The sequence below is a fragment of the Chelonoidis abingdonii genome, chromosome 15 (assembly GCF_003597395.2).
Source record: "Chelonoidis abingdonii isolate Lonesome George chromosome 15, CheloAbing_2.0, whole genome shotgun sequence".
NCBI classification, from domain to species: domain Eukaryota; kingdom Metazoa; phylum Chordata; order Testudines; family Testudinidae; genus Chelonoidis; species Chelonoidis abingdonii.
In genome coordinates this window covers 53,715,085-53,734,058 of record NC_133783.1, presented here as the reverse complement: position 1 = coordinate 53,734,058, position 18,974 = coordinate 53,715,085, and the positions used below count along the sequence as shown (strand labels likewise).

At 42.2% G+C, this 18,974-nt stretch overlaps 1 protein-coding gene across 1 annotated transcript in view; it reads left to right on the top strand.

Annotated features, from left to right (window-relative positions):
* The first annotated feature begins 326 nt into the window (after positions 1–326).
* The window catches only part of FHIP2A (FHF complex subunit HOOK interacting protein 2A), a 51,033-nt gene continuing 32,385 nt past the window's right edge, over positions 327–18,974 (top strand). The window contains exons 1-5 of the mRNA XM_032764158.2: positions 327–592; positions 10,341–10,419; positions 12,674–12,843; positions 16,210–16,314; positions 16,673–16,795. Coding sequence (XP_032620049.1) covers positions 548–592; positions 10,341–10,419; positions 12,674–12,843; positions 16,210–16,314; positions 16,673–16,795 — 522 coding nt within the window. The 5' untranslated portion in view covers positions 327–547. The remainder of the gene's footprint in view (positions 593–10,340; positions 10,420–12,673; positions 12,844–16,209; positions 16,315–16,672; positions 16,796–18,974) is intronic.

The following is an 18,974-nucleotide window of genomic DNA, read 5'->3' as shown; positions in this document are numbered from 1 at the left end:
AAAGGGGCTGGTGCCCCTGGGGCTAGAGGTGGGGGTTCCCGTGGGACTAACAAAGGGGCTGGTGCCCCTGGGGCTAGAGGTGGGGGTTCCCGTGGGACTAACAAAGGGGCTGGTGCCCCTGGGGCTAGAGGTGGGGGTTCCCGTGGGACTAACAAAGGGGCTGGTGCCCCTGGGGCTAGAGGTGGGGGTTCCCGTGGGACTAACAAAGGGGCTGGTGCCACTGGGTCCAGAGGAGGAGGCTCCATGACGGGGCTCACAGGCCCAGCAGCAGGGACTCCCCGCCCGGATCCGCTCTGTGCCGTGGAGGCAGCGGCCCCTGCAGGCCGAGCGGGGAAAGGCGTCTCCTCAGCAGCCGGCGCCGCAGAGCGGGCGGGTGTCAGTGCCACGGTGTCTGTCGGGGAGGGCGAGGAGAAGGTGCCTGGCTGCGCCCGCAGCCCGATCCCCGCGCCCAGGCCCCCCGCATGCAGCCCTCACCCTGGAGCGGAGGCGGCGGATCGAGGAGCTCTCGCGATCCTCCCGGCAGCGGCTGCTCCAGTCCAGGGACAGGATGTTCTCCAAGCTCACCTCCATCCTGCAGCACGCCGTGGAGGCGGTAAGGCCGCCGGCCGGCCCAGCCACGCCACACCGGGGATCCAGCTGGGGCCTAGTCGGGGAGCGGGGCCGCCCGGGGGAAACACGCGCGTTGATTGCCCCGTCTCTCTCCTTCCACGTTGATCCTGTTCCGGATCCCCGCTTGCCCCTCCGCCTCCTCCTGGCTCCCGCTGCCGGGGAGGGAGGTGACAGAGGTGGGGCGCGATCCCCATTGTGCCCCTTCCTGTGCCCGCTTGGGGGGGGGGCTGTTACGGCCCCTGCAGCCCGGGGAGCGGTTCCTGGTTGGCCTGCCCCCAGGGCAGGGCGGCGAGGGGTCGGGGCCCGGGCGGGTGCGGGGTGACCGGTGTTAGCCGCACTGTTCCCTTCACCTTCCCCCGGGAAGGGGTAAATTTACCCTCCCCGCCGCGGGGGGCACAAGGAGCGCTGAGGGCAGCCAGGACACCCTAGGCCCGTGGAGAGCAATCACCCCGGCCGGGGTCACTGGCATAACCCCCCTGTCCCCGCAGCTAGCGGGGAGAGGCGAAGATCTCTCCCTCGGGCCTTTGGGACGGGCTGAGACATCCCCCACAGACCCAGCCACCGGTAGCATCGTCGTTAATAAACCCCCAATAAGCCCAGTCTCCGTCACCTGCTGCCCCAAAGGGCAGAGGGGTAGAGATGCATCTTCCTCCTACTACAGGTTTTTAGAGCCAGCGTGTAGCAGCATTCCCATTAATAGCTCCCCTTTGCCCCAAGGCAGAGCTGAGGATACCTTCAGTGGTGGTGATTAGTTATTGTTTCTGGGGGCCTAAAAACATGCTGGGTGCTTTGCAGACCCAAATAAAAACACACTTGGTTTAGGGGAGGTGCCCAGGATTTTCTCAGTCAGTGGGTGTAGCAGTGTAAGGCTTTCCTTACACCAGAGTCTCTCTTTGGTGCCCTGTGCAGTTAACAGCCTTCAGAAATTCTGCTTTTTAGTAGATAAACATTTTTTTGTTTTAAATGTATTGACTGAAAAATCAGACTGGATTTATACCAGGCTAAGTCAGTTGCATAGCCTCCAAAAAGGCTGCATTTTGGGATGTTAAAGAGCAGGGCCTATTTCTCAACCTGTTGCTTTTGCAAACTATGTAGCTATGATTTGTTTATGAAGATGGGTTTATTTTATTTTAGCTATTTGCATATAGTATTTGTTTTTCACAAGACCCAGATTTTTAAAATAGTTTATGAATTGCGTACCTTTTCTCACTGACCTGTAAGTCTTAATTTGTCTTTTTTACTGTTATTTTTTATTTATCTCTGAAAAGTGTTTTAAGATAAGTGACTATATTGACAACTTTATGAAACCTGTAAGGCACTGGTCCTACAAACACTTATGCACATACTCAGGTTTAAGCACCTGAGTAGCCCCATGACTTCAGTGGGCATGATTGCAGGATTGGAGCTTGAAACAATACAGCCTTAGTTTGGATGTTAAAGATTAGCAGTGAAATAATAGGAATAATCATAAAATTTATTAAAGTAACCCTTAATGTTCTTAGAGATGAAAACTGGTCTGCCTTAAAGTTGTTAATACCTGATGGGAGATGCATGTTCAAGTGTTAATTTAGGCTGTGATCTCTTAACTTTATGCATGTGAGTAGTCGCATTGATTTCAGTAAGACTGGTCACGTGTAAAATTAGGCTCGTGTTTGTTTTCAAGATCATCTTCTTACTGAGGCTATAGATTTTAAAACTATAAAACCACTAATGAGTGAAGTTTTTAAAAAAGAGAGTTATTTCCATGAAAACACTGTGTTGGTGACCTGTACAAATACAATAATAAATAGAAGATGTATGTAGGACCAACAAATACTGGATGCATGTCCCTGGAAACAATATTCTTGTGAGCAATTCCATTGTCTTCAGTGGAACTGCTTAAGTGAGTAAGGGGACAGGATTGGGTTAAAGACTCTTATTCTTGCTGGCTCTACAATGAAATTTAACTAATAAATATTAGTATTCCCAGAACTGGGCTTACATGATTGTTTACTGATTTGTGTGCCAGTATAATCAAAAGTACCTGTGTTCATTTTAGGGCCACAAGAAATACTAAGAAAAATCAATATGCCTATCAGTAAAGATATTAAAAGATATTATATGCAATTAGAGGATAAAACAAAATAAAATTAAATTTAAAAAAATGGGAGGCATGTAATTTTGTGACTGCTATGAACCAAAATTCTCAGCTCTTGGCATCCTGTTTACAAGTTGAAGTCCTCATCCTGTGTCTCTTATTCCTATGAGTAAGCTCAACAAGTGTTGTGGTGCTAATCACAGTAGTAGGTACTATGTGCAGTAGTATTTGCATTATTAGGATATAAATAGCAAGAATTATAACCGTATAAGAGTGAAACATGAACTCAAAAGTGAGAGGGTATCGAGCATGGCTACAACTTTCTCTCTGAGAGGGGTGTGGTATAGTAGTCTAACCACAGGACTGAGACCCAGAAACTCCTAATTTCTAATCCTAGTTTTTACTCCTTTGTGGTTTTAGTGCAGTGTGTCCTGGAAGTCAATAAACCCTGGACTATTTCCTATCAAGCAGGTGGGAAGGAAGGTTAGCTGGCTCCAGAGCAGTTTAGAATCGCCTTCTATTTGTAACGTTTATAGAAACATGATTTTCAGAACATGTTGGAGCACTAGTGCCATATCCTGCGTCTGGAAGTGATCCATGCCTGATGCTACAGAGGCAAATGTTCTCTGCTTTACCAGTAAAATTCATAGGTACATTTTACAGTGCAGTGGAGAGGGATGATGCTTTTCTGATCTCTTCAGGCATGCGGTTTTATTCATTTTCGTAATGCTCCTGTCCCACCCTCTAAGTAGAGGAACAATTAACTTTAGAAACATATATTCCTATAGTCTGAGTTTCCAACTTGCAAGGTAACAGTTGATTACCCTTATTATTTTAGCTTTCACATATGAAATAATAATCCAGCCACAGTGACTGACTGTGACCTATGGCAAGGAATTCCAAAGGTTGACAGTACAGTGTGTAATCATTTTTTCCAACTGTACTGCCCTTTAATTCATTGATTATCCTCTTGTTCCAACATTGTGATGGGGAAAAAGTAAGGAGCCAGTCATTTTTTCATTTTGCTCTCTTAATTTTGAATATCTCAATCAAAATATCCTCTAGTTTTTCTCCTTTGCTGCCTAAATAATCCTAGTTTGTGGATGCTTTCTAAACACATCTCTTCTGTATCTGCTGAAGTTCTTTATAATACAATCTTTTAAAAGTCCTAGTTGTTTGCAGTCTCTTATCGCCTGTAAATCCTACCCCTATCTCAGCTATCTTTGCTGCCCTTCTCAATCTCTGCAAAGATGAAGACAGTAATCCAGATGAGGATCCACCATTGTGTGATGTGTTATCCTGATAGCATGATCATAATAACTGTAATAGCCAAGTACAGTAGTGCTATCTCAAGACAGAGGCATCCTTGAATTTGATTTTGTGTGTGTGTTTTCCTGTTGTTCTGTGTTGTTTTAGGTCCAAATTCTTAGTGATACTACAGGTATTTGATCGGGTTGATTGGTATGTTCCAGAGTATCTGTCACAGGTTTGTTACAAACAGATGTTTTTACTCTGCCATTAGACAGATGTGCTTCCTACCAGTCTATTTGTGTCTGGCTAATCCAAAGCGTGTTGAATCTTCAGGGCTGCCAAGAAGTGAATGACAATGGACAGCAAATGGGGTTTCGAGTTGTTTTTTAGCTCTCTTTCCCCCCCTTGTCATAAATAGATAGCTAAGGGTTAATGTTTCTTTTACCTGTAAAGGGTTAACAAAGGGAACCAAACACCTGACCAGAGGACCAATCAGGAAACCGGATTTTTCAAAGCTCAAGGAGAAATTGGATGTGTCCTTTGTCTGTCTCCTCTAGCGTCTCTCGGCTCTGGAGAGAGAATCTTCTCTACCTTCAGCTTCTAATCTTCTCTTTCCCAGTTGTAAGTATCAGATAACAATAAGTTCTTTATATGTTTTGTATTACATGGTGTAGTTTGCTGAAATTTTCAATTGTATTCTTTTTAATAAGGCTGTATTATTTTGTTTCTTTTAAGCCATACCTGTATATTTGCTATACAAACCATTTTTATGTCTTTCTTTCTTTTATATAAGTTTTCTTTTAAGACCTGTTTTTTTTTTCTCTGTTAAGGCTAATGAACGAAGGGAGGGATCTCTTGATTAGAGTTCTAAGCTGAATTTGTATAGCCTCTGGAGAGGGATGAGAAACTTGATCTCTCGGTTGGTATTCAAGGAATTGAAATAGTGATCATCCCGGCATCCAGGAGAGGAAGCCTGGAGGAGTAAGAAAGACAAGGGAGGCGGTTGGTAAACGTCGTCTCAAATCTGGACTTAGAGTTCAACATCGAGTGTTTACTGTGAACTCCCCAAGCTTATACCCAGCTGGATCTTATTGCGCTGCCACCAATATTGAGCTACTTCAGCCTGGTTCCCAAATTCTTGGGGACCCCCTCTCTGGCCTCCCCACTTCCTGGGAGATCCCAGACCAGACCCCTGGTCTCCTATTCATCACCCAGCTTCCCCCTTCCTTGAGCTGGCGCTGTGACTTAACTCCTGAATGCAAAACCAAGAACTATTTACCTCCCGCCAGGCTAGGCATTCAACAGCAGTCCGCTAACACACCAGAGATTCACCCCTCCCTGTCTGTGAGAGACTAAGAAAACCTCAAACCCAAGAGACGAGGTATTCTTTCTCTCTTCCCCGGCCTGTCCTGCCTGGAACAATAGGAAGCAACACAGAAGTATGCTTCCCTCCCCCTCTCTGTTTCCCTTGGGAAACAGATACCTGTACAGAAATCTACCTTGCCGTCACTAGGAAAAGAAACTCCCACAAGTTTTAAAAAACTTATATAAAAAGAAAATACGAACAATATACTGCATTAAGAGATCATACAGCTCTTGCTTATAGAATATGAATAAACGATCTATTAAAAATAGCCCCTTTAAACCATCCAGCACAGTACACCACACATGTAACTACAAATCAAGCTCATCACAGCCGATTACTGTTTCCTTTTGTACTCCAAGATGTTTAGGAAGATTTGAAAGAAGAGGAGTTAGAAGAAAAGCTTGTTTACTCACAGCCGAGGAAAACAAAAAACCCAGAACAAAGCCAAAAACGCCAGATGTCCACCTTTACTTTTGAAAATCCTATTTCCGATTGGTCTCTGTCAGGTGTTGGTTCCCTTGTGAACCCTACAGTAAAGAAAAAGTAACCCTTACCTTACCTATCTATCTTATGACAGTTATTCCCTTTGTGTGGAGATCAGGGCATCTGAGTCGTGGTCCCCAGAAGGTTTGGGAACCAGAGTGAGCCAAACACTGGAATTTTGTTGACGTGCAGCGTATCATCTAAGCTGGTAAATAAGCTTGGAGGTTTCATGCTAGCATCTTATTTTCTGAACTCTAAGGTTCAGATCTGAATAGGAAAGCTATGACACCCCTATACTCTGCACTTTTCTGTCCATTGAAAGAAATTGAATCTCGGTGGGATTCTTGGTCTGTATTCGAACAAGTATGTGCTCCATTGTTTGGTCCGGGTTGTGTCAAGATTGATTCTGCGAATTGCTAAGAGCTTGTCTACACTTAAAATGCTGTAGTTGTACCTCTGCAGCTGCGCCACTGTAGCACTTCAGTGAAGACGCTATTTGTGCCAATGTGAGGGGTTCTCTGTCAGCACTGGTAAACAAGGTCCTTGAGAGGTAGTAGCTAGGTCGATGGGAGAATTCTCCAGTGCTGTCTACACTGAGGGTTAGGTTGATTCTTCACACGCCTGAGTGACACTAATTTCCTCATGTAGGTCAGGTTTAAGTCCTTTCAATGCTAACCTTTGGGACTTTTTAGAGATATTTACATTTAGCGAGAAAATCATAAACTTTGAGCATTTGGAACAGCTGTCAATTTCACTTCAAAGCAGGATAATTCTGTATCATTATATAGCTGATTGGCAGTAACAATAAGTGTTAGCTGCTGCTAGGGTCTGTAAATTCTTACTTAATCTCTCTAAATGCTTATCTCTCAGAGCTAGTCTACACTGACAGCTCTACAGCACTACCGCAGCAGCACTTTAATGTCCCTTGTGTGGTCGTGGTGCAGCACTGGGAGAGAGCTCTCCCAGCACTCTAAAAAAACCACCTCCACGAGGGGCGTAGCTCCCAGCTCTGGGAGCTCGGTTCCCAGCACTGGGGCACTGTTTACACTGGCGCTTTTACAGGACTGCAACTTGCTGTGTTCAGTGGGGTGTTTTTTCACACCCCTGAGCAAGAAAGTTGCACACTGTTAATTGCCAGTGTAGACAAGCCCTCAGTTGTACCTTATTACAAAGATACCTAATTTGTTTTAACTCCAGTTTCCTTTCTATTATTGTCATGACAGGTTCCTTCTAGTCTAAACTGACTTTAACAAATGGCTAGGCTTTTCTTTTAAAGAATCACTTCAACTTGCTTATACTGCCCCGAATCCTTACCTTCATCTGTATAAGTACTCAGAATGAGGTGTTGTCTACATGATTAGATATAATGTAATAACTCATGTGTTTTTGAGAGCAGATTAGACCAAACCCTCCCATTATAATTTCCTAATGATTTACCAAGGACTGTGGTGGAGTCTCTATTGCTGGTAATTTTTAAATCAGGGTTAGATTTTTTTTAACAGTACACTCTAGTTCTCACGGGAAACATGCAGAGAAGTCCTATGACCTGTATTATTTAGGTTAGGCTAGAATCCTTATGATCACAATAGTCCCTTCCAGTCTTATAATTTATGAATAAAATAAGAAAGTATTTCTAATGGTAACAGCTATAAGCTAAAGCTGTTTAGCAGCGCTTAGGACTTTGCGGGGGAGGGATGTGGCATGCTCCGAAGAGGAGGTAAAGTGGGGAGAGGTGGGCCTGGAGTGGAGCGGGGACAGGAAGAGGCGGGCCTGGAGCATTCCCGCCAAAGTCCAAGCCTGTTCTTCTCTGGGGAAGCTGCCTCAGCTGCTGCAAAGGTGCTTCCTAGTGTCCTTGCCTGTAGCGGGCTATGCCTGTGAGGGGTAAAGCCAGAGGCACTCCCTAATCACAGTACTGTACTGTACAGTATATAATGCCTTTGTCTGCCCCCCAAAAATTTCCTTGGGACCTAACCCCCCGCATTTATATTAAATCTTATGGGAAAATTGGATTCGTTTAACATCGTTTCACTTAAAGTTGCATTTTTCAGGAACATAACTACAATGTTAAGTGATGAGTTACTCTATACCAATACAAAATGTATGTGTATACCAGGGATAAAAAAAAATTATGTAGACAAGCCCTTAGTCTAGGGCTGTCAATGGCTTTCACCTGCACTAAATCCTTTCTAGCCTAAGAAAAGAAAAATCTAAAACTTTAAAAAGAAATATTTTTCTTCAGTTTGCTCTCTCCCTCTGAAGGAATGATTCATTAGTAGAGGCGTTTCACTCCCTCAAATGCCCTCCTTTCCTGCTCAGCCTGTTATTTTTCTTCCTCTCAGTCTCTTATATTTTATAAGATTAAGCCATTTGTGAAAGCAAAGAAAACATCTTAAATAAGAGGAGACAGGAGAGTGTCTGAAAACAAAGTGCTGAGCACCTTGAGCCACAAGGTGGGGATTTCAGGAGCACGTAGGCTGAGGGACCAGTCGTGCACTCCTCAATCAGGAAAACTCAGTGATGCCAATAAGAATTTTAATTGACTAAGAACAGCAGGATCTAGCCCTGAATTACCTTTTCGCCTCTAAGAGCAGTCCCTTGAGGGCTGTGTTGGGGCAATTTATTGGGGGAGAGACAATGTCTGGGAAGCTTGTGGTTGCTGCTGCTCTCTCTGTGGATAAATTGTCAGTGTTGGAAATTGAAATCCTCAGTCTGGCACAGGCTTTCAGAAACACTGAATTAACCTAGAAATAGATGAGGCTAGAATAGAAATGGAGAGGAAAATCACATCAGTCAAGGGTGAATTTTTAATATAATCTATTTTAGTGTTACTTTTGAAAATAATATGTGCTGAAAAGCTTTTTATCCCTAAGAAGTGCTCTCTGCAGCCATTTATGAAGCAAAATTTAGTTCTGACTGTTTTATTCTAGAAACCAGTACAAATTGATGGTGGTAATGGCTTCAGCCACCCATCCTCGACCAGCAAGGAAAACAAAACCTGATATGTAAAGATCTGTCCTGTGTTTTTAGTTAGTTCTCTGTTTTTCAGTAACCAAACAAGATGTAGAGTAAAATAAATATTCTGCTCAATATGAGACTTTCAGATGTTTTTTTTTTACCTCATGACATTTGGTGCACTAAAATGTTATGAGGTAAAATGTAATGTCAATGCCCCGGATAGCCTTGGGGGAGAAGAAGAGCAGTCAGATAGCAGAGAATGGATAAACAGTGTGTAAATTTGATTGCTTAGTTGACATTTGGGAGTGAGTGTCCTAACCCTGATATGGGCATATTTAGCCACGGTGCACAGTTACTTTTGGATGTCTTTCATTTCGAAGTCCTGTGTACAAAAGGTCAGTAATATTAAGAACTCTTTCCTCGGCACATGATGTGCTGTTCATATATTGGATTTTGCGTTTTTAGCCAAGATAAATGTAAACTTCATTAACTAGAGAAAAATGTTGGCTGTATAAAATTTTCAAGGGTATACAAAGGTCTGAGAGCCCTCCATTTCCATTGGCTTATTGGGATTTGAGGCGACTCAGTACTTCATGGAAATAGCCCTTAAAAGGGGAAATTGGAAGAAATGATTTATGGTTAGAAGCCTCAAATTTGAAATATCTAGACGTGAAGAATCACAGATTCCAAATCCCATTGGGGTGACAGCCCTTGAGTCTTCTAAGGGGAATATAATGAGCTCCATGGAATTGGTTCTTTCCAGTAAGGATGACCTTCCCTCCCATTATGGTGCAACATTCTACCCAGTGATTATCTACCTGGCTGCTGCATCCTTTCCTCCGAAGTAGCTGCATTTCATTTTAGCAGTGTGTGGGTGAGTTGTTCTAGGGCTCCTTCCTAAGAAAAATTCTGTATAATGAAATATAATATAATGAAATAGAGCCTAAGGTTGATAGGTTGAAGGTCTTGCGATTTTTGTTATAAGAGGTTCTATTCTGGTTGTGAATGGCTGTGAATGCCATGTCTTATGTTTGGGCCCACCAGCTGTGTGCCATGGAGCAATTACTGGTAATTGCTGGGTGGCCATGATACTGTCTTCCCTTGTCTCCAGCTGCCCTTTGAAGTGCCCAGTCTCTTAATTGCAAAGAAGAGCCAGGAAGGCTATAAAAACAGCTGGAAACCAGAAGGAAGAGTCAACCTCTAAATGAAAGGGGGACCTCTTTCAGGGACAGGAGCTCTTAGCAGCCAATAAGAGAGGAACATCCTGAGGAGAAACAAGGGAAGCAGTGTAGGCAGGGGAGCAGGGAGAGCAAGTGGAAAGAGGAGGTGACATGAAGAGCAGAAGCAAAGGAGTGTGATTAACTTTCTTCCTAAAGGACAAAATACTTAGAATATTCCTTTCCTATGTGAGCAATTCCTTTAGTTGCTGAAGTACATTGTATAATCACAAGTGGGTGTACAGGTGTCCATGAGACAATCTCACTATTAAGATGTGGTCCATGCTTAGGGAATAAGGATAGAGTCTTCTTTAGTCCTACAGGAAATATATTTTGATCATTTCTAACCACTTAGGTTATTTGTTTCATTTTGTTTCCATAGCTTGCACCATCCCTTCCATTACAAGAAGATTTTGTTTACCACTGGAAAGCAATTACTCATTATTACATAGAGACCTCAGGTAAGAGAACCTTTTTTTGTTTTTGTTTTTTTTGCATCTTCACTATGGAAAGAGGCAAACTGGAACTACCTCAGTGCTGTTTAAAAGTGAAGATTGGGAAATAGCGAAACTGTTTTCGTTAAGCAAGTTCCTCTTTCTTTTTCCAAAGTAACAAAAAGCATTTGTTTTTAAAATATCCTTTATCTTTGGTTTACCCTTGACAAAGCACCTTGATAGAGGGTGAACAACAGCGGATGAAGTACCCCTTTCCCTGTGCACCATGTTGAGAATTGTACCTTTTAAGTTCAGACCTAATTTCTGGCTTCACCTGTTCAGTTCACTCTAAACAGACGTCTGCAGAAATGTAATCCTTCTGGTAACCCTTCTCATTTCTGTTGCATTGCCTATTTTCCTTTTCTTTCCAGGGTTTTACCACAAGTCTTTACAAAATAACTTTGCAGTCATGTACACTAGAACAATCATTTCTGAAGCCAGACAGGCTTTCATACAATGCTCAGTACTGGGCATCTTTCTGTATTTTATCTTTTTTGATTTTTTTTTAGATTGTCTCTCTCCTTAAGTTATTTTGAGACTGCAGCTGTGAAAGTTCTTACAGATTTCATCCATGTGTGACAGAATCAAACCAAAGTTAATTAAAACTGTAGCGTCTGCCCTCTGCTCTTCTTCATTTAATTTAAATGCTGGCTGTTCAGTTGAATTATGGCTATATTTGCTTAATGTAAATCACATTTCCACCATTCCAACAAATACATAAATAATTGTCCTCCTAATCACTTGTTCTAGTCTGTTGTCTTTAAAGACAAATATCACCATGCCCTACTTATTCTTATCTCTGCATGCCTATTAGAGTGGCTACTGAATGATGTGTTCACGTCCTCAGGACTTGTGATTTCTTGTTTAAATCAGTATGTACTCTTAAGAGCTGAAACTTGAGACTGCTGGCCTTGGACATGCTTTGTAGTGCTTCCTAGCATGAAACTGATGAGATGCTATGTGGAAACTGATATATAAGCATGTGTGGTGCAAAATAAAAATAAATTCAGCTTTGGCTTCTGTACTAAATATTTGTTTGCAAAAAAACCCAACGTTCCATTCTTGCTAATACCTCTCCCTGACCACCACCTTCCTCTAAATGAAAATCTGTAAAAAGATCTTGAAAACTATGCGTTAAGATATGCTACCTTTTAAATCAATGGAAATTTTACCTTTGACTTCAGTGGGAGCAGGATTAGGTCTTAGAAGCCTCACTTCAACAAGTCAGTCTAAGCTAACTGGTGACAGAGAGAGAACTGAAATTGCTCTGAGGTGGCAATTCTCTTCTGTGTCCTTGTTTCCTTTTTCATTCAAATGGCAATTATTTTTAGGTTATTGCATAAGAAGTAATGACTAATTCCACACTGGGTTAGTTGTCCAATTAAAATATGGCAAAATAAAAATTTGTTTCTAAATTCCTAGAAACACACCAGTGCCATACGACACCTTGGGTTAATGCCTGTTCTCAGTTACACTGGTGCAAATTCAAAGTAACTCCATGGCCTTCAGTGTAACTGAGATCAAAATCTGGCTCTTTTCCTTTATAGAGATCTACAAGCTGAATTGTACTCTGAAATTTGAATAAAACAATACATCACCTCTGTTAAGACTGTGTAACAGTCATACTTAAGAATCTTCTTTTTTTAAAAAATGGAAGTGAGCCTGAAGTTTGGATAGATTGTGAGATTTAAAAAAAAAAAAATAGGCTTCTCTTTCTCTCTCAGTCTTGAAGGAGTTGATCGAATGGAACTGAAATAAATTCTGGATGCTGTCCACAGATTCCAGTCTTGGATTGTTTTTGGGCCATCTGACTAAGTACAGTGTCAGAAATTTAGTATTCCACAGTTTTATTTTTCACATAAAGGTTAAACTTCTCCATAATGTGTCTGGTAGTCCACGTTTTCAAAAGTGATCAGTAATTCTTTGTATCTATTTTGAGATACCTTAAAGAGAACTGATTTTCAGAGGCATTTGCTCAATCTTCTGGAAAAATCAGGCCCCTTTAAGGTGTCTCAGGTTAGGCATCCAAAATTTCTGTTTCGCTTCTGAAAATTTGGGCCAGCATATTTATGTAGATGTGAAAAGTCCAGTTAATACTCTGTTATTTTGAATAATAAACATAATGGCCATGTTTTTAAACCAAACCAAATAATTAAACTTCAAGGAAAATGAAAATTATGGTTTTTATTTTTATCATTTTAACTGAATATTTTTTATTTAGATGACAAAGCTCCTGTGACTGATACCAACATTCCTTCTCACCTGGAGCAGATGTTGGATATTCTAGTTCAAGAAGAACATGAGAGGGAATCAGGAGAGACAGGGCCTTGTATGGAATATTTGCTTCATCACAAGATCTTGGAGACATTATACACACTAGGGAAAGCTGATGTAAGTACATCTCAGGCGGTGGGCAAGAGCCTCATCCTTTGACATACTTAGGACCTTCAACTGACACAATTCTAATGGGATTGAGGATGGTCAGCACCTGGCAGGACAGGACCCGTAAGTTCTGTGACATCTTGCTGATGATCATTTGTTTCACACTATCCAAGAATGTTGGTGGAGTTCCAAAGTAACATGAGCAAGTGAGTGGTCATTCAAGTCGGCCAAAGTGAAATAATATGGTCCTTTGGTTAGAGCACAGGATCTGGGTGTTGGGAATCCTGGGGCTGTGCTATTGACTATGTGATCTTGAGCAAGAAGTCACTTTGGCTCTCTGCATGGGTTTTCCCACCTGTGTATGGGGGTAATAATACTTGCTCTCCTTTATACAGCATTTTGAGATCCTTGGGTGACAGATGTTTTGTTGTTCGTTTTTTCTGAAAACAGTTGTGCAGATTACAGAAGTATGCTGTCCCTGATTTAGTGCTCTGAGTTGCAAAAGAAATTCAAATTATCCTCCATAAAACAGTCTCTCAGGCACTGTGCTGTTTAGATAAGTTAATAAAGCAGAGTGGGTGAGATTCCATACGGCAGTGGTTCTCAAAGCCGGTCCGTCGCTTGTTCAGGGAAAGCCCCGGGCGGGCTGGGCTGGGCCGGTTTGTTTACGTGCCGCATCCACAGGTTCGGCCAATCGTGGCTCCCACTGGCCGGGATTCACCACTCCAGGCCAATGGGGTCTGCGGGAAGCGATATGGGCCAAGGGATGTGCTGGCCACTGCTTCCCGCTGCCCCCATTGGCCTGGAGCGGTCAGTGGGAGCCGCAATCCTCTGAACTTGCGGACGTGGCAGGTAAACAAACCGGCCCGGCCTGCCAGGGGCTTTCCCTGAACAAGCGGCGGAGCAGCTTTGAGAAGCACTGCCATACAGCATCTCAAGTCCTCTTTGCTCTGCTCCAGTGCTGCAAAGGGGATTTAATGCTGCCTTAAGGCACCACTCAGAATTTCCCAAACAGTATTCCCATTTCTGTGGTCTCCTCCCTGGCACAGGGCGTGGGACCAGAGCTCAAGGCACTCTATCAGTCATGGCTGGTGGAACAGCCCCTTTGGGGATGTAGCATGAGATAAACCAGCCCTGAGTCTACTCTGATTTGTGCCAGGGTAGTTTTATGGCTGACAGCCTCCACAACTGGGAGGGTGTGGGGGACCAAAAGGTGTGTAAAGCCACCTGTGTTCTGTGCCCCATTCTGAGTCATGCCATACTGCACTTCACAGCTTGGCCCTATATATTTAAAAGCCTTTTCAACTTCCTAAAGTTCTGAATTGCATGGGACCAATATATATATTTTTTTAACTGTAGAGAACTGAATGGCGCAGGACTAGCAGTTAGATGGGGATAGTTAGCACATAATTAGTACTTTATGCAAAAGATGAGACTGTACAAACATTAATTACACTAGTCACCTTAGAGCCTTTCACATCTATGTCACTGGTACAAATCTAGCCTGGCTCAGTAGTGACCAGTTGGTGTTAAGTTTTCATGTCTATTCTGTGGCCTGTCTAAAGTGTGTTTTGGGATCTCAGTCCATTTCCCAGTAACAGGAATTGTCCTCAAAAACTGCCACCATCACTGTTGGTGCCCTTCTTGACAGCCTTATGTACTGAAAGGCCAAGGATTGGCTGGACCATGGAGACTCAATTACTCTTTCATCCCTCATGGTAGTACTGTCATGCCATGGTGAAAGTCCATCAGTTGGGCAGTGTAACAGAACTTTCACTTTGAAGATAAACAGAGCACTTCATTCTCCAGGATTGCCAGTCTTGCACCTTTCACACATTCACTTGATGTTTCTTCTCTTGTCTGGTTGGTTCTTATGTGTATAGATAGTTTTCAATTTCTCTGAGCCTGGGGGGCAGCAATCTCTTCCTTCTGGGATCATCTTCCTCTCAATAGTCCTATCGTGGCAGCTGTCTTGCAGCCTGGTTAATGAGGTGCCATAATACATAATATGGCCGGGGTATTTCATTAGAAATATAGTTGGTTTGCTGCAACCACAAATTCTGTGAGGAAAACATGATGCGGCTGAGCTGTGTGAAATGCAAAACTAGCAAAGTGCTCTGAGAGTCAAGAGAAGTCATTACATTTACAGTAATATGTCTGCACAAGTGATTCTTGGACAGTATGTCATTTATACTTTACCATTTGTGAATAACAATTCATACTTTACCATGTGTGGACTAGTTGACCTTTTGAGGTCCCTTCCAGCCCCTACAATTCTGTGATTTCAGTACACCTGAAATAAATACATGGTTCAATGTGTACAGAGTGTTACAGTTAACTCCAGTTAGGGAATACTCTCACATTGTTCTGACTACAGGTATGTCTACACAGCAGCTGGGAGGAGTAAATCTCAGCTTGGGTAGACATACACATGCTAGCTCTGCTTGAGGTAGCACCTACAAATAGCAGTGTGGCCACGGCAGCTCAGAGCAGCCATCTGAATACAATCCCACCTGACCTCCTGTGTACATACTGGGGCAGCTAATCTAAGCTCTGGGGCCACACTGCTGTTTTAGGTGCTAGCTTGAGCAAAACTAGTGCATATATGTCTAAACCCAAGCTGCAAATCACACTTCCCAGCTGCTGTGTAGACATACCCCTAGGCTTGTTACATTATTCTACCATCATGGTATGTCTCCACTAGACTTTTTTTAACTCAAGCTAATTGATTGTCCGTTAACTAACTAAAGTTAACATGTTTGGACATGCTACTCTGAATACACCTCAAATATTAGTGATTTACTTTAGGCTGATTACAAGCTCTTTTGTTGTGGAACAAACATTTGTGGAGTGTCCAGATTAGCATGTACAAGAGTGCTAGGTAGTTCAAGTTAACTGGCAGTCAGTTAGCTCAGATTTTAAAAAAACCCTCTAATGTAGACAAACCCTTAGTGAGGTGTTAAGTGTGATGGTTTTACTTGCAGTAGAGCTGTACCTAAGTTGTTGATTATGATGTTGGGCTTCTGTAGTGACATAAACTTTCCCACAACCCACTCTCTGTGATCTGTTATAACTGAGTTGGCCAGGCATATGCTCTGGGATGTTAAAAGTATCAAGTTTTGTGAAAATAAATACAGTTTAAAAGCACACATTCAATTAATTAATTTAAAGGGTGTGTTTTTTAATTAAAAAAAAGTATAGTTAGCAAGACCTAATATTTTCAGTTGTTTTAGATCAACTATTTAAATTGATCTGTTCGTTTATGATAAAGGTGCAAAAGGATGTTAATCTTATTTCAATTTAATCTCAGTTGTTTTGGATGATGAGTTTGTATGTTGTTTGTTTAATCTTTGTTATATTTCTGTTGTGGTCTAGTGTCCTCCAGGAATGAAACAGCAAGTTTTGGCTTTCTATACCAAACTTCTAGGAAGAATACGACAACCTCTTCTCCCACATATAAATGTATATAAACCAGTGCAGGTACGGTTCAAGTTTCAAACAAACATTTATGTATGACAGGCTTTTTGGATGTCAAATGTAATGGTTTCTCTCTTGTGTGTGGTTTCTGTTTGGGGTTTTTTGTTTTGTTTTTGATCCCCTAGTGCACTAACAAATTACCAGTTGGGACCTCTGAGTGTTACTGCAGTTCTACTAGTAAATAATAATATCTCGTTTACACTGGTGTAAATCTGGCGTAACTCTGTTGAAGTCAGTGTACCTTATGTCATCAGAAAACCACTTTGAAAAGAGAATTCAGCCTAGAGTGCCTACCAATAGGCTATTGGGGGTTCTTCCACTTTTAATTGTCCACTTTTCTTTTTTTTTCTCCCACCCACAGAAATTAATCAGACTTTGTGGTGAAGTTCTAACAGCACCAACAGAAAATGAAGAAATTCAGTTTCTCTGCATAGTATGTGCAAAGCTGAAACAGGATCCATACCTGGTCAACTTCTTTCTTGAGGTATGTTTACAAGTATATTTCAAAACTGTTCTGTTATAATCAAAAGCTTCCTGAGAAATGATGGGAACAAGGGTTTGGTGCTGCACTGGCTGCTTTCAATTAACTGAGGGCTGGTCTACACTAGCGGTGGGGGGTTTGAACTAAGATACACAACTTCAGCTATGCTATTTGCATAGCTGAAGTTGAAGTATCTTAGTTTGACTTACCTGGCCGTCCTCACAGCGGCGAGTCAACTGCCGCGGCGCCCCTGTCGACTGCGCTTATCCTCCTGCCGAGGTGGAGTACGGGCGTCGATTAGCAGATCGATTTATCGCGTCCAGATGAGACGCGATAAATCAATCCCTGACACATCAAACACTACCCGCCGATCCACCGGGTAGTATAGACGTACCCTGAGTGTCATTTTCTTTAAAGTATTCAAGGGATTTTCTTTTATTTTTATTTTCTATTAGAGAAACAGTCTCATTCTTTTGTGTCACAGCTTCATTCAGAGCTCACATATTTTTCTGCTTGAAACCATGCCTAATGCAACCTGTAGAGGGCACTCTCCAAATTATAAAACCAGCATCTTGGTCAGTCAGTGGGGAAGGAACAGTGTCGTGAATGTAACATGGGAGCCCTGCATTCAGGAGTGAAATTGGACTTCTTGCTTTGTTCTTTGCCTCAGGCTGTTGGAGAATAAGTTACTATCCCATGAGGCTTTTAATATACCTTGCAAAGTGCTGAGGGCCTTGGAGGATTGGGCCCTTAGTTGGTAGTGATGCATGTGGTCTGGAGTCCTAGCCTGAATAGCTGCAGTGTTGACTGACATCATAACTGGAAAGTTCAACAGCAGGAAGATTTGGAAACTTAAGGATACTACTGAATTTCAAAGGGAGTTCTAGGATCACTGAATTTTGTCTAAGAGCTCAGACCAAGCCTTAAGAGATTATTGGAAGCTCCAGTGCTTCTAATCATAGTAGCCCATGGCAGTCCTTTTCACAACTTCTAGCAAAGAGTTATTTTCACAGAGGACATTTTAGATTCTTTTAATTGGAATGCAGAGTTTTTTGATTCTGCCAGTCCATTCCCCTGGCCTTTCAGAGGCTCTAATTTGTAACTTGATATCCCTCTCAAATCTTGGAAGACCTAAGAGGGTAAATTCCCAGTATGCCATCTGATACTTAACTTGCAAATTCCATTAATAAACATAATTTGTAGCTGAAACTCTGGTGCATCACTCCAAAACTGTACCTGCAGGTATATCTAAATATAGCATCCTGCTGGAAGTTTCTTTATGGAACTGTGCTGTATCTCATCTACTTCTAACTTTGGAAAAAAAAAAACAGGCAGGCACCTATTTGATTCCCTATTTAAATTATACCTCTGCCCTGACATAATGCTGTCCTCGGGAGCCAAAAAATCTTACCGCATTATAGGTGAAACCGCGTTATATCGAACTTGCTTTGATCCGCTGGAGAGCGCAGCGCCCCCTCTCCCCCCCCAAGCACTGCTTTACCAAATTATATCCGTATTCGTGTTATATCGGGTTGCATTATATCAGGGTAGAGGTGTATCTGCTTTTTTTCAGTTGTTCACTAGCATATTAGTCATTCTGTTACAGACGTTTTCAGCTGTGTTGCTTAACAAACATTAGGATCAGGGACTAATTGCATAGCTGCATGTCTTGAGAAAATAAATTTGCTAGGTGAATGACAGTTGAAGTAACATTCAGTAAACCATTTTTGAATCCTACTTAGATCTTGTGGCAGTGAGTTCCATATGCTAAATATGTGTGGTGTAAAAAAGTTTTTCATCAGCTTTAAATTAGTTACCACTTAATTTATTGAGTGTCTCCTTGTTTCTGTACTGAGAAGATACATAGAAGTGGCTGATTTACCTTTTCTGCCTCATTCATTATTTTATAAACCTCTGTCATGTCCCTTCTTACTCATTTCCTTTCTGAATATTCCGTACCTTTGTAATCTCTCCTGATATGGAAGGTTTTCCATGCTGTTGATCATTTCCACTTTCCTTCTCTGGACATTTTCTATTTCTGCTGTATCCGTTTGGGTGGTGGTGGGGTGACCAAAATTGAATACAATATTCAAAGTGAGGCTGTACCATCAGTTTATAAAATTACATTATATTTTCAGTATTCCCTATCCCTTTGGTTACTGCAGCCTAACAAGCTGTGAAG